At 54.2% G+C, this 21,426-nt stretch overlaps 2 protein-coding genes across 2 annotated transcripts; one reads left to right on the top strand and one right to left on the bottom strand.

The window, feature by feature from the left end:
* Positions 1–53: 53 nt before the first annotated feature.
* On the bottom strand, positions 54–8,248 carry Prrg2 (proline rich and Gla domain 2). The gene is made up of 6 exons (XM_051174178.1): positions 8,103–8,248; positions 7,624–7,805; positions 6,560–6,599; positions 2,643–2,787; positions 1,128–1,256; positions 54–815 (listed from the first exon to the last, which is right to left on the bottom strand). Exons 1-6 carry the CDS (start codon positions 8,185–8,187, stop codon positions 797–799), a joined length of 600 nt encoding a protein of 199 aa, XP_051030135.1. The 5' UTR covers positions 8,188–8,248; the 3' UTR covers positions 54–796.
* A 3,118-nt stretch (positions 8,249–11,366) lies between these two features.
* Positions 11,367–20,125, top strand: Nosip (nitric oxide synthase interacting protein). Its single transcript, XM_051174177.1, has 9 exons — positions 11,367–11,413; positions 16,660–16,730; positions 17,077–17,182; positions 17,651–17,732; positions 18,863–19,022; positions 19,108–19,220; positions 19,315–19,502; positions 19,607–19,715; positions 20,022–20,125. Exons 2-9 carry the CDS (start codon positions 16,661–16,663, stop codon positions 20,091–20,093), a joined length of 900 nt encoding a protein of 299 aa, XP_051030134.1. The 5' UTR covers positions 11,367–11,413; position 16,660; the 3' UTR covers positions 20,094–20,125.
* Positions 20,126–21,426: the final 1,301 nt, after the last annotated feature.

Raw genomic sequence — 21,426 nt, forward strand, 5'->3', positions numbered from 1 at the left:
CGACGGAGCACTAGCGGAGCCTGGGAGAGAGAGAGAGAGAGAGGGAGAGGGAGAGGGAGGGCGAGAGCGAGCAGGAGAGCGAGCGCACTGGCGGAGCCTGGGGGTGTAGGGCACAGCGCCTGGACAGAAATCCAGCTCCACCGCGCGCAGATGCGTCCAGGAACGGGGTTCAGTTCGTTTTCATTTTTATTTTCCTCGAATTGCGTTTAATTTTTTTTTTGTCTGTGTGTGTGTGTGGGTTCTTTCTTTTTAAATCTCTTCCTTTTCCAAAGGGTTTTTTTTTTTTTTTTTAAGGTAGACAGCAGCTCAGCTCAACTCCATTTCCCGGGGTACAACACCAGCGTGACACCCCTTTCCCGGGACATATCGAAAGTGCCCTCCACCTCTATGCCGGATTACGAACAGCCCGTGTGCCGAAGTGGGGAAACACACGAAGGTGGGCGCAAGCACGGGCCTGGCTTTCTGCGTGTACAGTCCCCGCGACCCCGGCGGGGCGACGGTCCAGTCGCGTCTCGTCCGAGTTTGCAAAGGAGCCTGCCCACTCCGAGCAAGGGCCGCTGCTCTGGAGAGGTGGGGGAGGCAGGGCCCCGACTCGGCAACGGGACGGCCAGGAACATGCTTGTGTGGTTTTTATCGGTGCGCGGCGGAAGCACGTGTGTCATGGTAGATCTCGGGTCCGACGACCCTGACTCCCCCGGGCACACATTGAAGCCGGCGAGTCGAAGAGGCCTAGCGACTTCCGGAGTCCGCCGTGATCGGGGGCACAGTTCGCGAGCCCGCGCTCTCGGGCAGGTCTTCAGTGAGGCCTTCGGAGGCTACCCGGGGTGGGGGTGGGGAGTGCACAGGGCAGAGTCAAACGAGCCCCCTCCGCCAGGACCACGCTGACCCGCCCTTGGCGCCTCAGCCAATCCCGAACCCTGGAGGCACAAGCCCCACCTCCCCGAAGAGCTGCGCTCTGGCAAGGCTGGTGCACGCCCCTACAGACAATTGCGTAGGGCCCGCCCTGCCCTGCAAGCCCCGCCCCTTACAGGCTTCCCAAAGCAGCGGGACCTGCCCGTGGGGGCCGCCCCTCCCACGCGGCTGCCGTCCTCCACACTCCGTGCCCAGGGAGAAGCCCCACCCAGTACCTGGAGTAAGGGGGCGGAGGGGCATCATGCACCCCCGAGGCCGCTAGCGCCTGCTCGTAGGTGGGGAGGCCTGGAGGTAAGGGTGGACACAAGGGCGTCGGGGGACTCAGGGGGCTGATGAGCCCGCTCCTAGAGGCAGAAAGAGTGGTTAGTATAAAAGGTCCATTGGAGTTGGGCTCCCCTTTTTACGATCACGGGCTGCTCTTGCTGAGGACTCAGGTTCCATTCACAGCACCCACATGGCTTCTCATCTGCAACTCCAGTCCCAGGAGATCCAACCAGTGCCCTCTTATGACCTCTGATTGCACCAGGCATACATGTGGTATACATACATACATACATACATACGAAACACCCAAACACATAAAATAGATCTTTACAAGAAATAAAAAACAAACCTTACATGACCAAGGGGTTACAGAACAAGAGACTGACGTGGAAGGGAGATGACTCAGAAAAGTGCTTCAATAGACGGCCTGATGGACAGACAGGCAGACATGAAAATGAACCGCAAATGTACACTCTCGTCCACAGAAACATCAGGTGAACAGACACCAGGACCAGACAAGACAAAGTTCAGCAGGTCCACACAGAAACATTTAGTTCCAGAGTTTCCCAAATCCACTCTTTTATGCATAGTCTCCCAGACTGGCTTCACACTCAGCAACCCTGCCTAGCCTCCCGAGCATTGGGATTGCATGTGTGAGGCACTAAGCCCAAACCCATTCCTGTAGATCTTATTTTTATATTTAAAATACAGTTGTGTATTCTGTGTGTACGTGTGTACATGCATGTGTGTGCGCGTGCGTGTGTGCACGCGTGCGCGTGTGCGTGCAAACAAGCACATACCCACACACAAATGATGGTCAGAGGACAACTTGGGAGAGTGTGTTTTCTCCTTCCACCATGTGAGTCCTTGGACTAGGACTCAGGTTTTCACATTTGGGGGCGCCCAGGACCCAGGGCGTCCTGTGTCCCGGCCCTTCATGGGCATCCTACCACTGATCTGCACCCTGGCCTCTCTTTTCACATTTTACTTTGAGTTACCCAGGCTAGCTTGGAACTCACTCACAGGGAAGAGGTCTTCAGGATTTCTAGACCCTCCTGCCATTGCCTCCTAGGTTCGGGGATGACAAAGCACCCCGACACCCAGCTACTAGTCTAAGACACCCTGTGAGGTGTCTTACATCTAGACAACTCACAGCTCATACAAACACATGCTGTGACCTGTACCCGTGGCCTGTACCCGTAGAAAAGACTGTGCCACCCACAGCTGTGGCCCACAGGCTACACAGTGACACTGAGACCTGGCACCCAAAAGACGAAGAGGTATCAACTTCCTAACAGACAGGCAGGAATGGCCACAGACTTACTGGCCGCCATAGGTCTGTGGCTCCACGCTCTTCATCACTGGTCTCTTGCGCCAGACTTTAGCCCTGCTCAGATCGAGCCTCTTCCCTCCCAGTTTCCTCTCAATCCATCCCACACACTCCCTCCTCCTTGAAGCCCCCTTACTCTTGCTGACAGGACTCCTGGACTCTGAGGCGGCGCCGTCGTCGGTAATACAGATACCAAAATGCTCCCAAGCCAGCCAAAATGATGAGCAGGATCCCAGAGGTCAGTCCTACCGCCAGGCCTGCGACATCTACTCGTCCACGCCCTGTGGGTAGAGGGTACCAACCATCCAGGGGCCACCATCTCCTCCAACATCTCAATTCCTTTCCCTAAGGGCATGTGCTAAGGCCCAGTGGTGGTGGCTGCACACACCTCTAATCCCAGCCCTCAGGAGGCAGAAGCAGGTGGATCTCTATGAGTTCTGAGGCCAGTTTGGTCTACAGAGTGAGTTCCAGGACAGCCAAGGCTACACAGAGAAACCCTCTAAAAATAAATAAACAAACAAACATAAGCAAGGCAGATAGATCTGAGACTCCCTCCCTTCCTGCTCCTGTGGCCTCAGGCAACAAACTGTGGCTTTCTCAGAGTCTCTGTTTCCTGCTGTGCAGAATGGAGACATGAGCCCTACCATGAGCCTTAGATCACTCATTAAGATCTAAGCAGGGAGGCCCGGCTTTGGTGCACACCTTTAATCCTAGCACTCGAGAGGCAGGCGGATCTCTGTGAATTCCAGACCAGCCTGGTCTACAGAGCAAGTTCCAGGACAGGCTCCAAAGCTACAGAGAAAACCCTGTCTCAAAAAATAAACTGAGCAGAGAGTGATGGCCCCAACATGCCATCTCACCTACTTGGGTGAGTTCAAGGTCAGCCTGGGCAAGTTAGTGAGACGCTGTCACAAAACGAATGAGAAGATAATTGAATTTGGGGTGTAGCAGCTGGGTATTGCAGTTGGCAAGTATTCATAAGGCCCTGGGTTCATCCCCACCACTGGGGAGGGGAGGGGAGGGGAGGAAGACAGTTAACTGCAAACACATTAATGTGTACCTTCTATTAAACTGGGTTGTGTTGGTGTAGCACAAGAGGAAGGGCCATTCTTTAGGAAAGCTTCGTCATTTACAAGGATAACGACGGATAAATGGATAAATTGGAGGACACCCTGAAATATGGAGGTGTTGACTTACATGAACCTGAGCCTAAGGTGCAGACCCCTTCGACAAACATATGGAGCCAAAGGAGACTTCAGCATCCCTACCCTCAACTTGATTTTGTTTGCTTTAGGCTCTTTTTAGTTTTAAATAATTTCATATACTTTTTGTCATGCTGAAGATTGACCACCTCCTGTTTTTGTTTTGCTTGGTTTGGTTTTTTTTCCAGACAGGGTTTCTCTATGTAACAGCCTGGCTGTCCTGGAACTCCCTCTGTAGACCAGGCTGGCCTCGAACTCACAGATATCTGCGCGTCTCTGCCTCTCGAGTGCTGGGATTAAAGGCATGTGCTGCCACTGCCTGGCTGAACTTCTGCTATTTAAGAAAGATTTATTTTTATTGTATGTATATGTGCACCACATTCATGTCTCATGCCGTAAGAGATCAGAAGAGGGTGTTGGATTCCTGGAATTGGATTGATGACCACCATGTAGGTCCTTTGCAAGAACAGCAAGTGTTCTTAACCCCTGAACCATCTCTCCAGCCTCCTGTTGATTTCCTAAATCACCTATTTTATTTGCATTTGTGTGTATGTGTGTGGAAAGCAGGTGCACGGAGGTCAAAGGAAGATATTGGACTCTCTGGATCTGCTAGAGTCATCACCAGTAGTGAGCACCTAACTAGGGTTCTGGGAACCAAGCCCCAGTATTCTGCAACAGCAACAAGAATTATTATTATTATTATTTGGTTTTGGGGGGCAGGATTTCTCTGTGGCTTTGGAGTTCATCCTATAACTAGCTCTGTAGACCAGGATGGCCTCGAGCTCACAGAGATCTGCCTGCCTCTGCCTCTGCCTCCTGAGTGCTGGGACTAAAAGCGTGCGCCACCACCGCCCTGCACAACAGGAATTCTTAAGTGCTGGGCCATCTCTCCAGCCCTTACTGCTGATTAAATAGGTGTGTGTGTGTGGTGTGTGTGTGTGGTGTGTGTGGTGTGTGTGGTGTATGTATATGTGCATGTGTGTGTGGTGTGTGTATGTGTGTGGCACGTATGTGTGTGTTATGTGTGTGACACGTATGTGTGCATGGGTGCATATGTGTGCTTGTTGTGTGTGTGTGTGGTGTGTGTATGTGTGTGGCATGTATGTGTGATATATGTGTGTATGTGTGTGATGCGTATGTGTGCATGGGTGCGTATGTGTGCTTGTGTGTGTGCTTGTTGTGTGTATGTGGTGAGTGTGTGTGGTGTGTGCTTGTGTGTGTGTGTGGTGTGTGTGGTGTGTACATGTGTGTGTGTGGTGTGTGTATGTGTGTGGCATGTATGTGTGATATATGTGTGTATGTGTGTGACGTGTATGTGTGCATGGGTGCGTGTGTGTGCTTGTGTGTGCTTTTGTGTGTGTGTGTGTGTGTGTGTGTGTGTGTGTGTTGACCACAGTTCAACCTTGGATGTTTTTCACCAAAAGTTATATACTTTGTTATTTTTCCATTTAATTATTTATATGTGTGTATCTGTGTTCATATGTGTGTGAAGAGGTCAATGGACAACTCCCATAAGTCAGTTCGCCCCCTCTACCATGTGATACCCAGGGACTGGACTCAGGTCATTGAGCTTGGTGACAAGCGCACTCTCCTCCTGAGCAGTCTCAAGGGACACCCTGTTTTTCCATTTTTATTGTTTTAGAAAGGTTCTCTCATTAGGGAGGGGCTCAGTGACTTAGGCAGCTGGTTATCCGTGAGCCCTCCGGTCTCTATTCTCACACAGCGGGATTGCAGAGGTAGGCCAGCATTCCTGTAGACTCCGGGGATAAATGCGGGTCTACATGGCAAGCATTTTACCAATTGGTCTCTCCCTAGCCTTTGTTTTGTTTCATTGAGACATGGATTCTCAAACTGGCCACAGGCTTGGTATGGGGCAGAGGCTGGCCTTGGATTCACAAGCTGCTTCTACCTCTGGAGTAGCTGGGCTTGCAAGGCCAAGGCCAGGGCCGTCAAATCTGGCTACCACCCATCTCCACCTCCAACCTTGTTTTAGCTTGCAGTGAGAAGACAGGGTTCCAAAGTCTGGCAGATTTCAGGTGATCCAAGGAGCCACTAGGCCTCGGTAGGATGGTAGAAAAGGAGCTATCTCCCCTAGCAACCGGTTCCACTGTGAGTACTCCAGCAGAGACCTAGGGCCTGTTGCTAAGGTGCATCCACCCCTAGCAACCAGGCCATTAGGGGGTGGGGCAGCTGGTGCCCAGAGGGGGGTCCTCCAGCTGGGCGGGAGGCCCTGGTCCTCCAGCTAGGTACGGTTGCTAGGGAGAAGGCCTCCTTAGCAACCAGACAGGCTGTGGCTGGCATGGGGCTTTGGGGGAGGGGAAGCCAGCCAGGTAGTGCTTCTGGCTTCCTCTGTCTGGCCTGGCCAGGGCCCTGTTGCTAAGGAGCAGCCCCCCCTTAGCAACAAGGCTCAAGCCAAGATGAGGGCTTCAGAACTCGGAGGAGGGGGCTGGTGTAGGCAAACTGGACAGGTGAGAATGGCCAGGCTTCAGGCCCTAGCTCTGTTGCTAGGGAACAGCCCCACTAGCAACCAAGATGCTTGTGAGGGGCTGGGGCTCTGGAGTCTACAGAAGGTCCCAGGTGAGTCTGTCCTTCTGATAGGCCCCATGGCAATAACCCTTTCTTCCATCTGCCCACCCACATCCCCCTCCTGGGGGCTTGGGCCCTCCTATAAATGTGAATGCGGTTGTGTTGGGTCTCTCAGAGCAGGGTCATAATGGCCTTGTCAGCCATCTCTGGGCAGCATGGAATTTGAGGGAAGGTGGTCCTTGTATGTGTGGTGGAGGCTTTGGACTAAACCCCAGGGCTAAGGGCTGCTTCCCCAGTGTGAACGAGAGGGCTGAGTACCACTCACCTCCCTTGCCATTGTAGGCATAGCTTTCCCAGAAGCGCTCCTGGAAGGATTGGAGGGGAAGAGAGGGGAAAGAGGCCACTAAACATGAAACACCCGCGCCCGCGCCCGCACACACACCCGCACCCACACCCACACCCGCACCCGCACCCACACCCACACCCGCACCCACACCCGCACCCGCACCCACACCCGCACCCACACACACACCCGCACCCACACCCGCGCCCGCGCCCGCACCCACACCCACACCCGCACCACACCCACACCACACCCGCACCCACACCCACACCACACCCGCACCCACACCCACACCACACCCGCACCCACACCCACACCACACCCGCACCCACACACCCGCACCCGCACCCGCACCCGCACCCACACACACACCCGCACCCGCGTCCACACCCGCACCCACACCCACACCCACACACACACCCACACCACACCCGCACCCACACCCACACCACACCCACACACACACCCACACCACACCCGCACCCACACCCACACCACACCCACACCCACACCACACCCGCACCCACACCCACACCACACCCGCACCCACACCCACACCACACCCGCACCCACACCCACACACACACCCACACCACACCCGCACCCACACCCACACCACACCCACACACACCCGCACCCGCACCCACACCCGCGCCCACACCCACACCCGCACCCACACCCACACCACACCCGCACCCACACACCCGCACCCGCACCCGCACCCACACCACACCCACACACACACCCGCACCCGCGTCCACACCCGCACCCACACCCACACACACACCCGCACCCGCACACACACACACACCCGCACACACACACACCCACACCCGCACACACACACACACCCGCACCCACACCCGCACACCCGCACCCACACCCGCACCCACACACACACACACACCCGCACCCGCACCCACACCACACCCGCACCCACACACACACCCGCACCCGCACCCACACCCACACACACCCGCACCCACCCACACACACACCCGCACCCGCGCCCACACCCGCGTCCGCGCCCGCGCCCACATCCTCACCGTCAGTGTGTTGTCCTCAAAGTACTCCCGGGCTTCTTCCCAGGAGCACCTCTCCTCCAGACACTCCCTTTCCAGGTTCCCAGGGGTCAGCAACTCCAGGTCCCAGTGGTTGGCCCGAGGAATCCGCCTGTGGCCAACTAGGAAACTCTGGGCCTCTGGGGAGTCCAGGAAGATGTCAAGAACTAAGGACATCAGGGTCAAAAAAGAGAACCCTTAGGATTGAGGACAAGGATGATAAAGAGCTGTGGGGTTCTGGCGGCATGCGCAAGGAGGGCCAGGGAATACGGGAGGAAAAATGGACTATGAAAATCTATTTCTGAGCAAGTTGGGTTGGGGCCTGGACTTATGGGTCTGAGGGAAAAGGCTGGGGTCTCAACTCCTGGATCTGAGTGAGAAGGCCTGGGGCCCAGGAAGCCAGGCAGAATCCTGGCTAGAGGAAGGCAGAAATTAAACCTCTGCAAGGCTCTTCCCCCACTCACCTTGGTTTTGCTCTCCATGAGGTAAGGTGTCCAGGCAGGTGGCCAATCCCATGTAGACTACGAGCAGGAAAGGATGGCCCATCATGTTGTTTGCACTCACAAATGGCAATGCCTGAGTAGCAGAGGGAGGCAAGGACTCCCTGCCTGGACTCTGCAGTCAATGAATGAAACAAAAACCAGCATTGAACCTGCATCAGCTCATCTTAATTTCCAGGACCATCTGATTACTCCTGCCATTCTGTAGATGAGGATATTATGTCACAGGTGGTACCAGGAGCTCAGAGACGGCAGGGCCCTCCCAATGATGAGCACAGAGTTGGTGTGCTCCCTTTTTTTAATGCCTCTGCTGTACCCACAGTACCCGTCACAGGTCTAACACATTTTAAACAGGTTCATCTTCAGTCCTGATCCATTCCAACTTGGCAGATTCCATTCCAAGTCAGCGTCTCTCTGCCCGTTGCCTCATCCACCCTCAGAGATCAAAGATTACAGGACAGACAAGATACTAAGTTTTGAGGTCTGAAGGCTTGAGGGGACAGGGGGGTCCTGTATTCCAGGTCCCAGGGTCTCAGGGCCCCAAGTTTCTAGATCCCAATGGTGTGGCAAGTCGAGTCAGGACACCGGAGCGCCCCCACCCCACCCCCAAGTTTCTCTGAGAGCATTATTCACTTACCTGCCCAGACCTGAGAGCCCCGTCTCTCTTCTTTAATGAAGACCCCTGGGTCAGCAGGAACCAGTTGTGACAAGGGGTGGGGGGAGGGGAGGGGAGAGGGAGGAGGGGTGTTTCACTTTCGGTAACTAGGCCCGGTCCTGGCTTCTGACAGGGGGGCGGGGCTACTGATTACCTACTCTGGGAGGGACTCAGGTAAGGGACAAAGTACTTAAAGGAACCTTAGGGCCAAGGGCTTCGGGGACATGGCCCCACACAGAAGCAAGACTTTCTTTTCCTACGCTATAGAGGGAATCTCCTCCTTTCTCCCTTCCCAGCCAGGGTCTCTGCCTACAAACAGTTTGCTTGGCAGAGCCAGGAAAATAAATCTCGGGTCTCTGGAGATCTACAAACTGGTGGGAACGGAATGCTTTGGATCCTAGAACAACTGGGCGGTGCCACAGTAAATCCGCTTTCTGACAAGTGACTTGAACAGCTTGGCCTCGAGATCTTCTGACTATTGCTCTTTCAATATGTGCAAAGAAGAGTTCTCACTTAAGTCGTCTCTTAAGATGCACCGGGAAAAATAAGCATATATCTGGGAAAGTGGGTCTCAGAATCTTGGGCGAAGGAGTTAGTTTTTAAACTGAGACTGGAAGAGGCTCAACGCAACTGACGCACTTTGCCTAGTGCGGGCTAAGCGGTCTCCTATATTTAAGACACTTTAGCTTTGCGGAACCTTCGAGTTGTTACTCACGTTTCCGGGGGGCTGGAAGAGAAGAAGAAAGGATTTCCCAAACCAGTCCAAGCGCCTCCGCAACTAGGGGCAGTATTATTTCCGGTTTCTACGCCGAGCGGAAGTGGGTGGAGTGGAGTGGAAAAATACAGTACTCTTTTCCGGTTCGGGACACAGTCGACGCAACGCTGGGTCGGATAACCGTTTCTGAGGTGAGCCGCAGGCGGTCTGGGGTCGCGTCGCTAAGATCCCTTGTTGGGGTGGGATATTTGAACTTCCGAGGGACACAGGATAAGGTTGCGCACCCGACTTTCTGCCAATCATTAATAGAGCGTTCTGGACTCCCTGAGTTGAAAGCTGAACTACATCTCCCAGCATGCCCTGCAATGTGTTGCGCTCATGCCGGCCGCTCTTAGAAACTGTAGTTCCGCGGTGGAAAAGCGATTGGTCCCAGTGCAGGGAGGAACGTGGGACTCCCTGGATGAGTGAGAGTTGAGACAGGATTCGTCAATCCGCTTCAGTTTTCCAGACAATGGCGAGGAGGCGAGGAGAGTAGTGGATTAGGCCCCTGCAGGACCCTTGAAGCAAGTGAATTGTTTTACCTGAGACAGTCTCACGAGATAGCCCTTGCTGTTCCAGAACTCACTTTGTAGACCAAACTGTCCTCAGAGATCGCCTGCCCATGCCGCCCCGAGTGTTGAGATTAAAGGTGTGCACAGCCACCCCAGCCACTTATTTTCATGTGTTTGTTTTTTATTTTTATTATTGTTGTTTTCGAGACAGCCTTGTGTAACAGCCAGTTCCTGGCTGCTCTGGAACACACTTTGTAGACCAAGCTGGCCTCGAACTCAGAGATCCACCTGCCTTTGCCTCCCAAGTTCTGGAATTTAAGTCGTGGCCCTACCCAGCGATTGCTTTATTTTATTTTATTTTTTGAGACAGGCTTGCATGCAGTCCAGGATGGCATCAGATTTTACTATGTATCTCTGTAGGGAGATTAAGCTTCATTTAAAATGGGCATGGTAAACACATCGTTAGTCTCGGCCCAAGGGAGGCAGAGGTAAGTGTACCTCTCAGATTGAAGCCCGCCTGACCTACATATGGTGTTTCCAGCCAACAAAAGCTACAGAGTGAGACCCTGTCCAAAAAAGAAAAAAAAAATATTTATTTTTATTTTATGTTAATGAGTAGGGTTTTTCTTAGTTTGTTTTTCAAGACAGGGTTTCTCTATGTAGCCTTGGCTGTCCTGGAACTCACTAGACCAGGCTGGCCTAGAACTCACAGGGATCCACCAGCCACTGCCTATGCAGGGATTAAAGGTGTGCGCCACCACTGCTCAGCTCAGATGAGTGCTTTGCCTGCATGTATGATTGTACACCACTTAAATAAACTGCCTACAGAGGCCACAAGAAGGGCCCTGGAGTTCGTTGTGAGCTGTTCTGTGTGTTAGGTATCAAACCCAGGTCCTTGGGAAGAGCAGCCAGTGCTCTTAGCCTCTTCACTTAGCCTCCTCTGCCTCTTTGTGTGTTTTTGTTATGTTTTTGAGATGGGGTAGCCCTGAAATTACAAGCATTCACTCTTAGCTCCTGTTCTTATTCCCAGTGAGCTTTATTGGGATATGATTCACATAATATATACTTTGCCCACTTAAAGCAAACAATTTAGTGGTTTGTAGTGTGTTCACAAAGTTGTACGGACATCACCACTAACAATTTTAGAGCATGCTCTCTGGGCGTGGTAGCACACACCTGTAATCCCTCCAGCTCCAGGGGATCTAATTCCCTCTTCTGGCCTCCAAGCGCACCAGGCAGGAACCTGCCACAGAGGCAGGAGAATCAGAAGTTCAAGGTCATCTTCAGGCTGCATAGACAGACCCAGATGCCAAGCTGGGCTAAATGAGATCCTGCCTGAAAACAATTTTAGGACGTATGTAATAGTCTGTCTGCAGTCTAGCGCCTTCTGTCTTGACCACCCCCGTCCTTGGCAGCCTCTGAACTCCTGTGAATTAGCCTAGTCTGCGCATTTCTTCTAAATGCAGTCATGTAGTATGTGGGCTCCTGCGGCTGCCTTCTCTCACTCGGCATGTTGTTTCTAGGTCCCTCCATGTTGTGTCTTGATACCCTGTTGTGGATGAATAGTATGTGTTGTATGAGACACACCACATTTTATTTCTCTGCCAGTTGATGGGCCTTCAGAGTTGTCCTACTTTCTGGCTGTTCCAGGTGCTGCTTTGACATTCATATACTAGGTCAGTGTGGGAGGGGGTTCAAGACAGGGTTTCTCTGTGGCTTTGGAGCCTATCCTGGAACTAGCTCTTGTAGACCAGGCTGGTCTTCAACTCACAGAGATCCACCTGCCTCTGCCTCCCTAGTGCTGAGTCCAAAGGCGTGCGCCGCCGCCGCCGCCGCCACCACCACCACCACCACCACCACCCAGCGTTGATTTTTTTTTTTCTTCAAATTATTTATTTTTGCCTGCGTGTATGTCTGTGTGAGGGTGCCAGGTCTCCTGGACCTAGAGTTACAGACAGGTGTGAGCCGCCATGTGAGTGCTGAGAATTGAACCCAGGTCCTCTGGAAAGCAGCCAGTGCTCTTAACCTCTGAGCCATCTCTCCGTCCCCCATTCTCACTTCCTAACCGTTGGTTGGTTACACAGGGTTGTGACAGTAGGGTGTGAACTGCTTCTTCATTGTGGTTTTCATTTTAATTTTTGCATGTGTGCACACGCGTGTGCACACGTGCTGTGTAGTGTTAGGGATGAAATCCAGAGTGTGTCTCTCTGGGTGTACTTTGGTGTCCACAGAGGCCAGAAGAAAGCACTGGATTCCTGGAGCTGGGGTTACAGGTGGTCCTGAGCGGCAGACCCGGAGCTAGGAACAGCACACTGGCCCTTGCGAGAGCATCAGGAGCTTTTAATCCCTGAGCCCTCTCTCCAGCCCCAGACTTTGCTTTTGGTTGGTTTTTTGGTTTTGGTTATTTGAGGCAATGTTTCTCTGTGCCTCTCCTCTCTCTGCCTGGAAGTCCCGCCTACCCTCTTCCTGCTTAGCTTTGACCATTCAGCTCTTTATTAAACGAATCAGCCTTGGCAAAGATGATCTTCACACAAAGATTATCATACAGAGATCCCAGGTCTGATTTCCAACATTCACATAGCAGCTTGCAATCATCTGTATTCCAATCCCAGGGGATCAGACATACATGCCGGCAAAAACCATACACATAAATAAAAATAAAGGTTAAATTTTTAACATTAAAATAAGTTTTTAGCTGTGCAGAGGCAGGCAGATCTCTGAGGCCAGCCTGATATACAGAGTGAGTTCCAGGACAGCGAGGGCCACACAGAGACACCCTGTCCCGAAAAAAAGAAAGGAAGGAAGAACAGGAAAATGCCCCTTGGGCCTGGAGAGATGGCTGAGGGGTAAGAGCACCAAGACTTGGTTCCCAGTCCTCCCTTCCCCCACGTCCACAGCTGTTACTTCAGCCCCAGGGAATCTGAAATCCTCTTCTCGCCCCTGGGCACCTGAAAATGCTTGGCAAAACACACACATAGACATACAGAAACAAAAGGGAAATCTTCAGGAGAAATGTCCCCTTTGCAGCTGTCCCCCGTGTAAAGAGGGAGTGTCTCACCAGCCTAGCAGGGTCCTCTGCCCATGGCCAAGAGATGCCAGCCAGCCAGTGCCAAGTACTGCTCAGGGTCAAGGCAGCTGGCGACTAAGAATAAAGCAGGAATTTGCCTATTAGGTCAACAGGGAGCAGAAGCCCAGGGGACTGGCAAGTGGGTGTGAGCGAGAGCAGGCAGCAGGTGCCGGACAGCTGGGGGCTGGGACGATCTCAGGAGGCCTGGCAGGTAGATGGCAAGGGCATCTACCTCCCTTCCTAGACAGGCGTGGCATCATCTTCCCAATTGCCTAAGCTGACCTAAGCGTCCTCGTGAGCCCAGGCAGCCTGGTAGTTGTTCATAAAATTCTTACTATATTTTATTATTTATGTGTGTGCACGTGAGAATGTGCATGTATGCCTGCTTATGAGGGAGCAGTGTATGTGTGCGTGTGCGCGTGCATGCGTGCGTGCAGTCAGAGGACAGCTTTTGGGAGGCTCTTCTCCCCTCCCACTGTGGGATCTTGGGAAGAAATTCAGGTCATCGGGTTTGTTCATATAAAGCACTTTACCCATTGAACCACGTCATGGCCCATGCTTGCATGCCCTTGGCTGCGCTTGCCCTGGGGACACCCTGACTGCAGGGATTCAAGACACCTTTCTAGAGTGAGGGGAATGTGCTGGATCCCACTAGGATGGCATCGAACTGAAGATGGGTGTGCACTGGGGCTGGGTAAGCGGCTCCTGGGTTAAGAGCACTTCTGCTCTTCCGGACAACCCTCATCCGGTTCCCAGCACCCAAGTCAGGCAGCTACAGTTCCGGTAACTGTAGGGCTCTGTTCTGAGGGGTCACCCGCTTCTGGCCTGTTTGGACATCTGCATTCACGTGTTCACACATAGGTACACATAGAAATCATCCAGACCTGTTTGCCAGGCTGGTTTGTTGCTTGTGACTGACCCTGTCCTACGGAGCCATGGCACACCTCTCTCCACAGCCCCCGCCATTGCCTCCAGGGGACTTTCTGCATATTGCTGTGGTGTAGGGAATACAAATGCTCAGAATTTCGGAGTTAGGCCACATACTGTGGCGCACACCTCTAATCCCAGCACTCAGAAGGTAGAGACAGGGATCGCTGAGTTCGAGGTCAGCCTAGTCTAATGGAGTGAGTTCCAAGACAGCCAGAGCTACATAGTGAGAGCCCACCTCAAGGGCAAAAGCGTGGAATTAACGTCTCTTACTCCTTTTGTTTTCATCCCCTCAGAGGACGCTTGCATGACCCTGTTCTCAGCCAGCCGTAGGGGCCTTCACCTCCAATCCCAGCGCTTGGCTGGCAGCAGGGAGTATCTGCTGTCAAGGCCAGCCTGGCCTACAGAGTGAGTTGTGAGTTGTAGGGCAGCCCAGGCTACACAGAGAAGCCTTCCCAACCCTCCCCTCACTAAAAAACAAAAAGAATCTTTCCTCTCCTTGCGCCACGAGGGTCCTGGTCTGGAACTTGGTGTTAGGCTTCGTGGTGAGCCCTTTACTCTGAGTCAGCTCCCCACCATTGCGCTAAGTAGCCGTGGCTGGCCCAAAACTCTAGGTGAAGATTTATGTTACATGTATGAATGTTTTGCCGGCATGAACATGCGTGCTTGCTGTCTCTGGAGGTCGGAAGGTCATTGGATGCTGTGTGGAATTAGAGTTATAGACGCTTGTGAACTGCCATGGGGGCTGAATCGACGGCTTCTGAGACAGCAATAAGTACGCAGCTGAAGAGATGACCCAGTGCTTAGAGCCCTGGTTCTTTTTCAGAGGACCCAGGTCAGTTCCCAGCAGGGGAATTCCCACATGGCACGGCGTCTGACCCCCCTCTTCTGGCTCCCTGGGGCACACATCACAGACATACAGGCAGGCAGAGCTGTAGCCCAGCTGGTCTTGAAGCCACCATACAGGTCCATGGGGAACTGTAGTCTTTTTGGTTTTTTGAGACAGGGTTTCTCTGTGGTTTTGGAACCTGTCCTAGAACTCCGCTCTGTAGACCAAGCTGGTCTCAAACTCACAGGGATCCGCCTGCCTCTGCCTCCCGAGTGCTGGGATTAAAGGCGTGCGCCACCACCACCAACCACCACCTGGCAGGTCTTCTCTATAGGGACAGCATTTCTCAGCTGGAGGTAGCTGGCTCAGCTGGGCCTTTCTTGGTGACAGTCACAGGAAACTAGTGAGGTATGAGGAAAAACTAGCTCTCATTCCAGGGGATCTCATCCTTCCTCTGGCCTCTGCACACACCAGGCACACATGTGCTACACAGACATATATGTAGGCAAATCACTCACACAGATGACAGACAAATCTTTAATAAAACAGATTTTATCTTTTAAAACATGTATTCAAAGCTGAGCAGTGGTGGCCCATGCCTTTAATCCAGGCAAAGGCAGGTGGATCTCTGAGTTTGAGGCCAGCCAGGCCTACAGGGCAAGTTCCAGGACAGCTCCAAAGCAATACAAAAACAAAACAAAAATACTAAAGAGTTAGGCTGTGGTGGTAGCACGTGCCTTTAATCCTACTGCTCGGGAGGCAGAGACAGACAGATCTCTGAGTTTGAGGCCAGCCTGGTCTACGGAGTGAAAAGTAAAGGTAAAAAAGGGTAAAATAAATTGCTTTTTTTTTTTTTTTTTTTGTTTTGTTTTTTTTTTTGTTTGTTTGTTTTTTTGATAGATGCTTTTTTCTCTGTGTTGCCCTGGCTGTCCTGGATCTAGCTCTGTAGACCAGGCTGGCCTTGAACTCAGAGGTCACCTGCCTGTCTCCTGAGCACTGAGATTAAAGGGTGCACCACCACCCACCGACCACGGTACAATGAGGACCCGCCTGCTGGTGCTGGTGCTGGGGGGTTGACACTAAAGAGGAGGTGTCCCCTACTGTTTTCTGTTCTCAGAAATTGTGTGTGCAGGTCTGCACCCTACAGCAGGCATGCGGAAGTCTGACAACTTTGTGGCCTGGCTCTCTCCTTCCATGCTTCATTTTCAAAGATAGTAGAGTGACATTATTTTGAGCCCTCTCTCCACTCTGGCTATGTTGTTAGTAACGATTGCAGCTCTTTAAGAAGACCTGGGTTCCGGCCCGCACCCACACGGCTGCTCGCAGATCCAGAGGGTCTGCCGCCTCTTCTGGCCTCTGCAGGCACTCCGTGCACACGATACAGACTCAAACGAGTAGACACACACACACACACACACACACACATTTTTTAAAAGCCAGAGTTTTCACACACACACACACACACACACACACACAAAACATTTTTTAAAAGCCAGAGTTTTGCCAGGCGGTGGCGGCGCACGCCTTTAATCCCAGCACTGCGGAGGCGGAGGCAGAGGCAGGCGGATCTCTGAGTTTGAGCCAGCCTGGTCTGCAGAGCGAGTTCCTGTCTCAAACATGAAAGGGAGAGGCTCTCCCTCCCCGCGGCAGACAGGGCGCTGTGGCCGGAGGCTGTGGCAGGCTGCTTGAACGGGCTCCGGGGGCCGGCTGCGGGCTGCGGGCTGCGGTAGTTGTCGCTGGGGTCACCGCAGCCCGCCCCCGCCCCTTCCCTCTACAGGATGACCCGGCATGGGAAGAACTGTACAGCGGGAGCTGTCTACACCTACCATGAGAAGAAAAAGGACACAGGTGCGCCCTGGGGCTGCTCCATCCCTGCTCTTTTCCCCGCCAGTGGCCTCTTTTGCCTCCTGTCCTCTAAGGATGGTGGCCCTTGAGGCTCAGCTAGTACATACCATCCTACTTAGGTCCCCTCTCCTCCCAGCCATGCCCAGACACCACCTTCGCAGAAAGGGCCACTGAGTGTCACAGTGGTTCCCACCCCAGGAGAGGGGAGCCAGCCTTGAGCCTCCCCACCCTGCCGTGGGGAGTGAGGCCACCTAGCCGTGTCTTCCTCAGGGTCCGCTCAACCCCACATTCCCTTGGGCATTTGGTGAAAGGCACGTCCCCATCCATCGCCACCTTTCTCTGTCCCCAGCGGCCTCGGGCTATGGCACCCAGAACATTCGACTGAGCCGCGATGCTGTGAAAGACTTTGACTGCTGCTGTCTCTCGCTGCAGCCCTGTCATGACCCTGTGGTGACGTGAGTGGGGGAGGGGCAGCGGGGCAGCTGGTGCGGGCGGGTCTAGCAGTCACTTAACCTCTCGGGGCTGCAGCTCTCCAGAGACAGGCAGCTGCTTGACCACCGAAGGTGCTAATAGCTGGGGCTGGGCTCAGCAGATAAAGTGCTTTCCTAGCCTGCAGCTAGCTCTGGGCTCAGTCCCAGCGCCACAGAAAACCAGGTGTGGTGTGCACACCGGTTACCCCAGCACTCAGAGCATGCAGACAAGGCAAGCCTCAGCTACATAGCAGTTTGAAGCTAACCTGAGCTAACCTGAGCTGCAGAACACCATGTCCCAAAATAAAAGGAGAAATGGGCTGAAGGAGTAGGGTGGGCGATGTCCCCTCAGCATGTGTGGTGGTACCCAGGGTGGGGAGTGGATGGAGAAGTCAGTGGACACCATCATGTGATGGAGCCCAGGCCCATGCTTCCCTCACCCCCTGTCTGCAGCCCAGATGGCTACCTGTATGAACGGGAGGCGATCCTGGAGTACATCCTGCACCAGAAGAAAGAGATTGCCCGGCAGATGAAGGTGATGAGGGCTGCGAAGGGCACTGTGGGGCAGGTTCTAATCCCAGCTCCTTTGCTCCAGGGGCCTTCACTGATTCTGCCCCTGCCTGGAGCATCGTCCACTCCTGCTTCTCTCCAGATGTTTCCCGGCAGCATCTGTGCTGACCTCCTTCAGGCCAGGGCCTCTGGGGTCCCCCTGCTCACCGGGCTGTAGGAGCCTCCACACCCTCTGCCGTTTGTGCTGGCCTGCGCCCTGCAGGAGCTTTCAGTGCTCGCCGGAGGCTCGTGATGTAAATGGAGACCTTCCCCGGCCTCCGCCTTCTTGTGTATAATGGCTACCAGGGTGACATCAGAGGCACCACAGAGCAAGTGAGGGACAGGATAAGATCTCTGTCGGTGCTGCTGTCGCCCAGGCCCATCCCTGCAGGGCCGGTGTCCTGGGTGTCTGAGTGGGCACCCTGTCTGCCCCCTCCTTCCCAGGCTGGCGCTGGGGTGCTCAGGACACACTGTTTTGGTTTCGTTTGGAGCTAGGGCAGGGACCCAGGGACTCCCAGGCATTTGCAGTACCGGCCTGCTTGCCACCTCCGGCCTCAGCGTGCTTAGCACCCGCCTCCCAGCCTCCGTGTCCTCCCCACAGCCCAGTGGCTGGCCAGGCCGGCCTTCATCACGGTGCCCCTGTTGAGGCCTTCATGGAGTCAGGCATGCTTACTGTTGACACCTGATGGGTGCCTGGCAGGACTGAGCGGGGGACACACCTTACGTATTCTGGTCACAGGACAAAGCACACTGGCCTGCGTATGGACCCCGCGTCCAGCCCTCTGTGGCAGGACAGGCTGCGGCCATCTGGCTTGCCTCTCAGATTCTAATCCGAATGATTAGACTAGACGGTGGGACTGGAGTTGTGGCTGTTTGTGGAGCGCTTGCTTTGTATGCATGAAGCCCTAGGCCCCACCCCCAGTAGGCATAACCCCATGTGGAACATGACTTGATTGGTGGAAGGTGGCCAGCCTGGGCTACATGAGCCCCGGCCTCACCTTGCTTGCGTTGGCCCCACACTGTGTGAGTAGGAAGCCCCGAGCAGCCCTCTGTGGCCAGTGTCGCAGCGCCCCGTGCGCTCCCTGGCCACCGCTGAGCCAGGCACCTCTTCCCCAGGCCTACGAGAAGCAGCGAGGAGCCCGGAGGGAAGAGCAGAAGCAGCTTCAAAGAGCTGCAGCACAGGACCAAGTTCGAGGCTTCCTGGAGAAGGAGTCAGCCATCGTGAGCCGGCCCCTCAACCCCTTCATGCCCAAGGCTGCCCCCTTACCCCACACAGGTGACGGAACCGCCCGCCCTTGGCGGGGGTCTGCAGGGAGGGTCTCCCCGAGTGCTGTGCCCCAGCTTCTCCTTCCCTCCCACAGATGGCGAGCAGCCAGGGCCCAGTGCGGGCCCTCCAGGCAAGGACAAGGCGCTGCCCAGCTTCTGGATTCCTTCACTGACCCCTGAGGCAAAGGCCACCAAGCTGGAAAAACCAGTGAGCCCCAGTGCCCCAGCCTCCTGCCCCTTATGCCCCTTACACGGTGACCGTGACCTCCCGTCTCTCCTGCTGACCCTGCCTCTTCCCACAGTCCCGCACTGTGACCTGCCCCATGTCTGGGAAGCCACTGCGCATGTCAGACCTGACGCCAGTACGCTTCACGCAGCTGGACGACTCCGTGGACCGCGTGGGGCTCATCACACGCAGTGAACGCTATGTGTGTGCAGTGACCCGGGACAGCCTGAGCAACGCCACGCCGTGTGCAGTGCTGCGTCCCTCGTGAGTGGGGTGGGGTGGGGTGGGGTGGGGTGGGGTGGGGTGGGGGGAGCCTGGGGGGACGCCAAGATGCCGCAGGGCTGACCTCTGTGCTGTGGCCTCTGCAGCGGGGCCGTGGTCACGCTGGAGTGCGTTGAGAAACTGATCCGGAAGGACATGGTAGACCCGGTGAACGGGGATACATTGACAGAGCGAGACATCATCGTGCTGCAGCGGGTGAGTTCCCAGTACCCCAGCCCAGCCCCCATCCTAGCCTGCACTGCAGACCCCCGCGGTACCGCCCCCTCCACACCCTTCCCCCACAGTACCACAGTACTGCTCCGCCCGTTTTCCTGTGCACTCTTCCATCCTGAGACTTCTCCCCCTTTGTCAAAGAAGCCCCACTGTGCAGTCTCTGCTGCCTCCCCGGCCCCCATCTCCTGCCCTGTGACTTATCTTTTCCACCCCACATAGGAGCCACTACTGTTTGCTGGGGCCGAGCCCGTCAGGCTCCTTCAGCTTGCTCTTTTTCCTCCTCTCTAGGGCGGTACCGGTTTTGCAGGCTCAGGGGTGAAGCTACAGGCAGAAATGTCCCGACCTGTGATGCAGGCCTGAGCCTTGACGTAATAAACGTGTCTGTGAATGGACTGAGTGTCTGGAGCCTCACTGTAGGCAGGAGCTTCAGTAGGCAGTATGGAACACTCCAGACCCGCCCTCAGCTCCTGGAAGCTGACTCGGTCACTTTTGACCGTGCAGGAACCCTGGCAACAGGAGCCTGGCAATCTAGTCTCCTCCAGCCTCAGTCAGAGGATCTAGGAGAGGACACTCTGCCCAGGAAATGCAGGGCTCTGGGCTCAGGGCATAGCCCACTCCCAGGCCTGCTATCCAAAGAGACTCCTAGACATGGACCTGCCCGCCGTGTGCCCCTAGGGTCCCCTGCAGACCTGTCACACTGTCATACATAGTCCTGCCCTCACCTCTTCCCCTGCAGAGCATCTCTCAAAAGTCCCGACACCTTTAATCCCAGCACTTGGGAGTTTGAGGCCAGTCTGGTGTACAGAGACAGTTCCAGGACAGCTGGGGCTACACAGAGAAACCCTGTCACAAAAAAACTAAAAAGAAGAATCCCAACTCCCCTGAGTGTGTCCAGCTTTTCTGCACGCCCCCCCCCAACTTGTTCAGAAGTAACACAGACCACCACAACCCCAGCTCCAAGCAAAACGCAAGGCTTCCTTTTTCTTTTTGTATTGGGAAGGGCACACTAGGCAAGCGTTCAAGAATTCCTATCTGTATAAAAAACAAAATGTGGTTATGTGTGTCTGTGGGAGGGGTTTGTACAATACCTACACAAGCGGAGTTACAGGCAGCTTTAAACAAGTCTAGTTTGGTTGCTGGGAGCCAAACTCAGGTCCTCTGCAGAGGACAGCAATGCTCTTACCTCGGAGCCGTGTGTGGCCCCAAGCACCTCATTTCAAGGAAGTGGCTGCCCTCGCTCTCACCCCACGCCCGGGAGGCTGGCTGCTCCAAGTTCCAGCCTAGCCTGTGCTACATAAAAGTGGCTCATACCTTCACTCTCAGCTCTTGGGAGGCAGAGGCAGGCCTGGTTTACAGAGCTAGCTGTGGACAACCATGGCCACACAAACCTTGTGTGGAAAAAACAAAGTCTGGCTCAAAGTAAGAGACAACATGTTTGAGTTCTTAAATCCGGGTAAACTCTTGATGGGAAAATACGCTGGCTGTGCAGTGAAGAGATGAATGTGTTAAAAGATGCTTTTAGTACGTGGCATCTTGGGTATTTATAATTTCATATCCTGTAAGTCCATTGCCAATATTTAAAAATAAAATGTATTCCCAGCATGGTGGTGTGGGCATGGTGGTGTGTACCGGTGATCTTGATCCTTCACTGCCAACATCTCACATTACCGGAGTGCATCAGGACATCCGATCG

Source organism: Phodopus roborovskii, unplaced genomic scaffold (genome assembly GCF_943737965.1).
Source record: "Phodopus roborovskii unplaced genomic scaffold, PHOROB, whole genome shotgun sequence".
NCBI classification, from domain to species: Eukaryota; Metazoa; Chordata; class Mammalia; order Rodentia; family Cricetidae; genus Phodopus; species Phodopus roborovskii.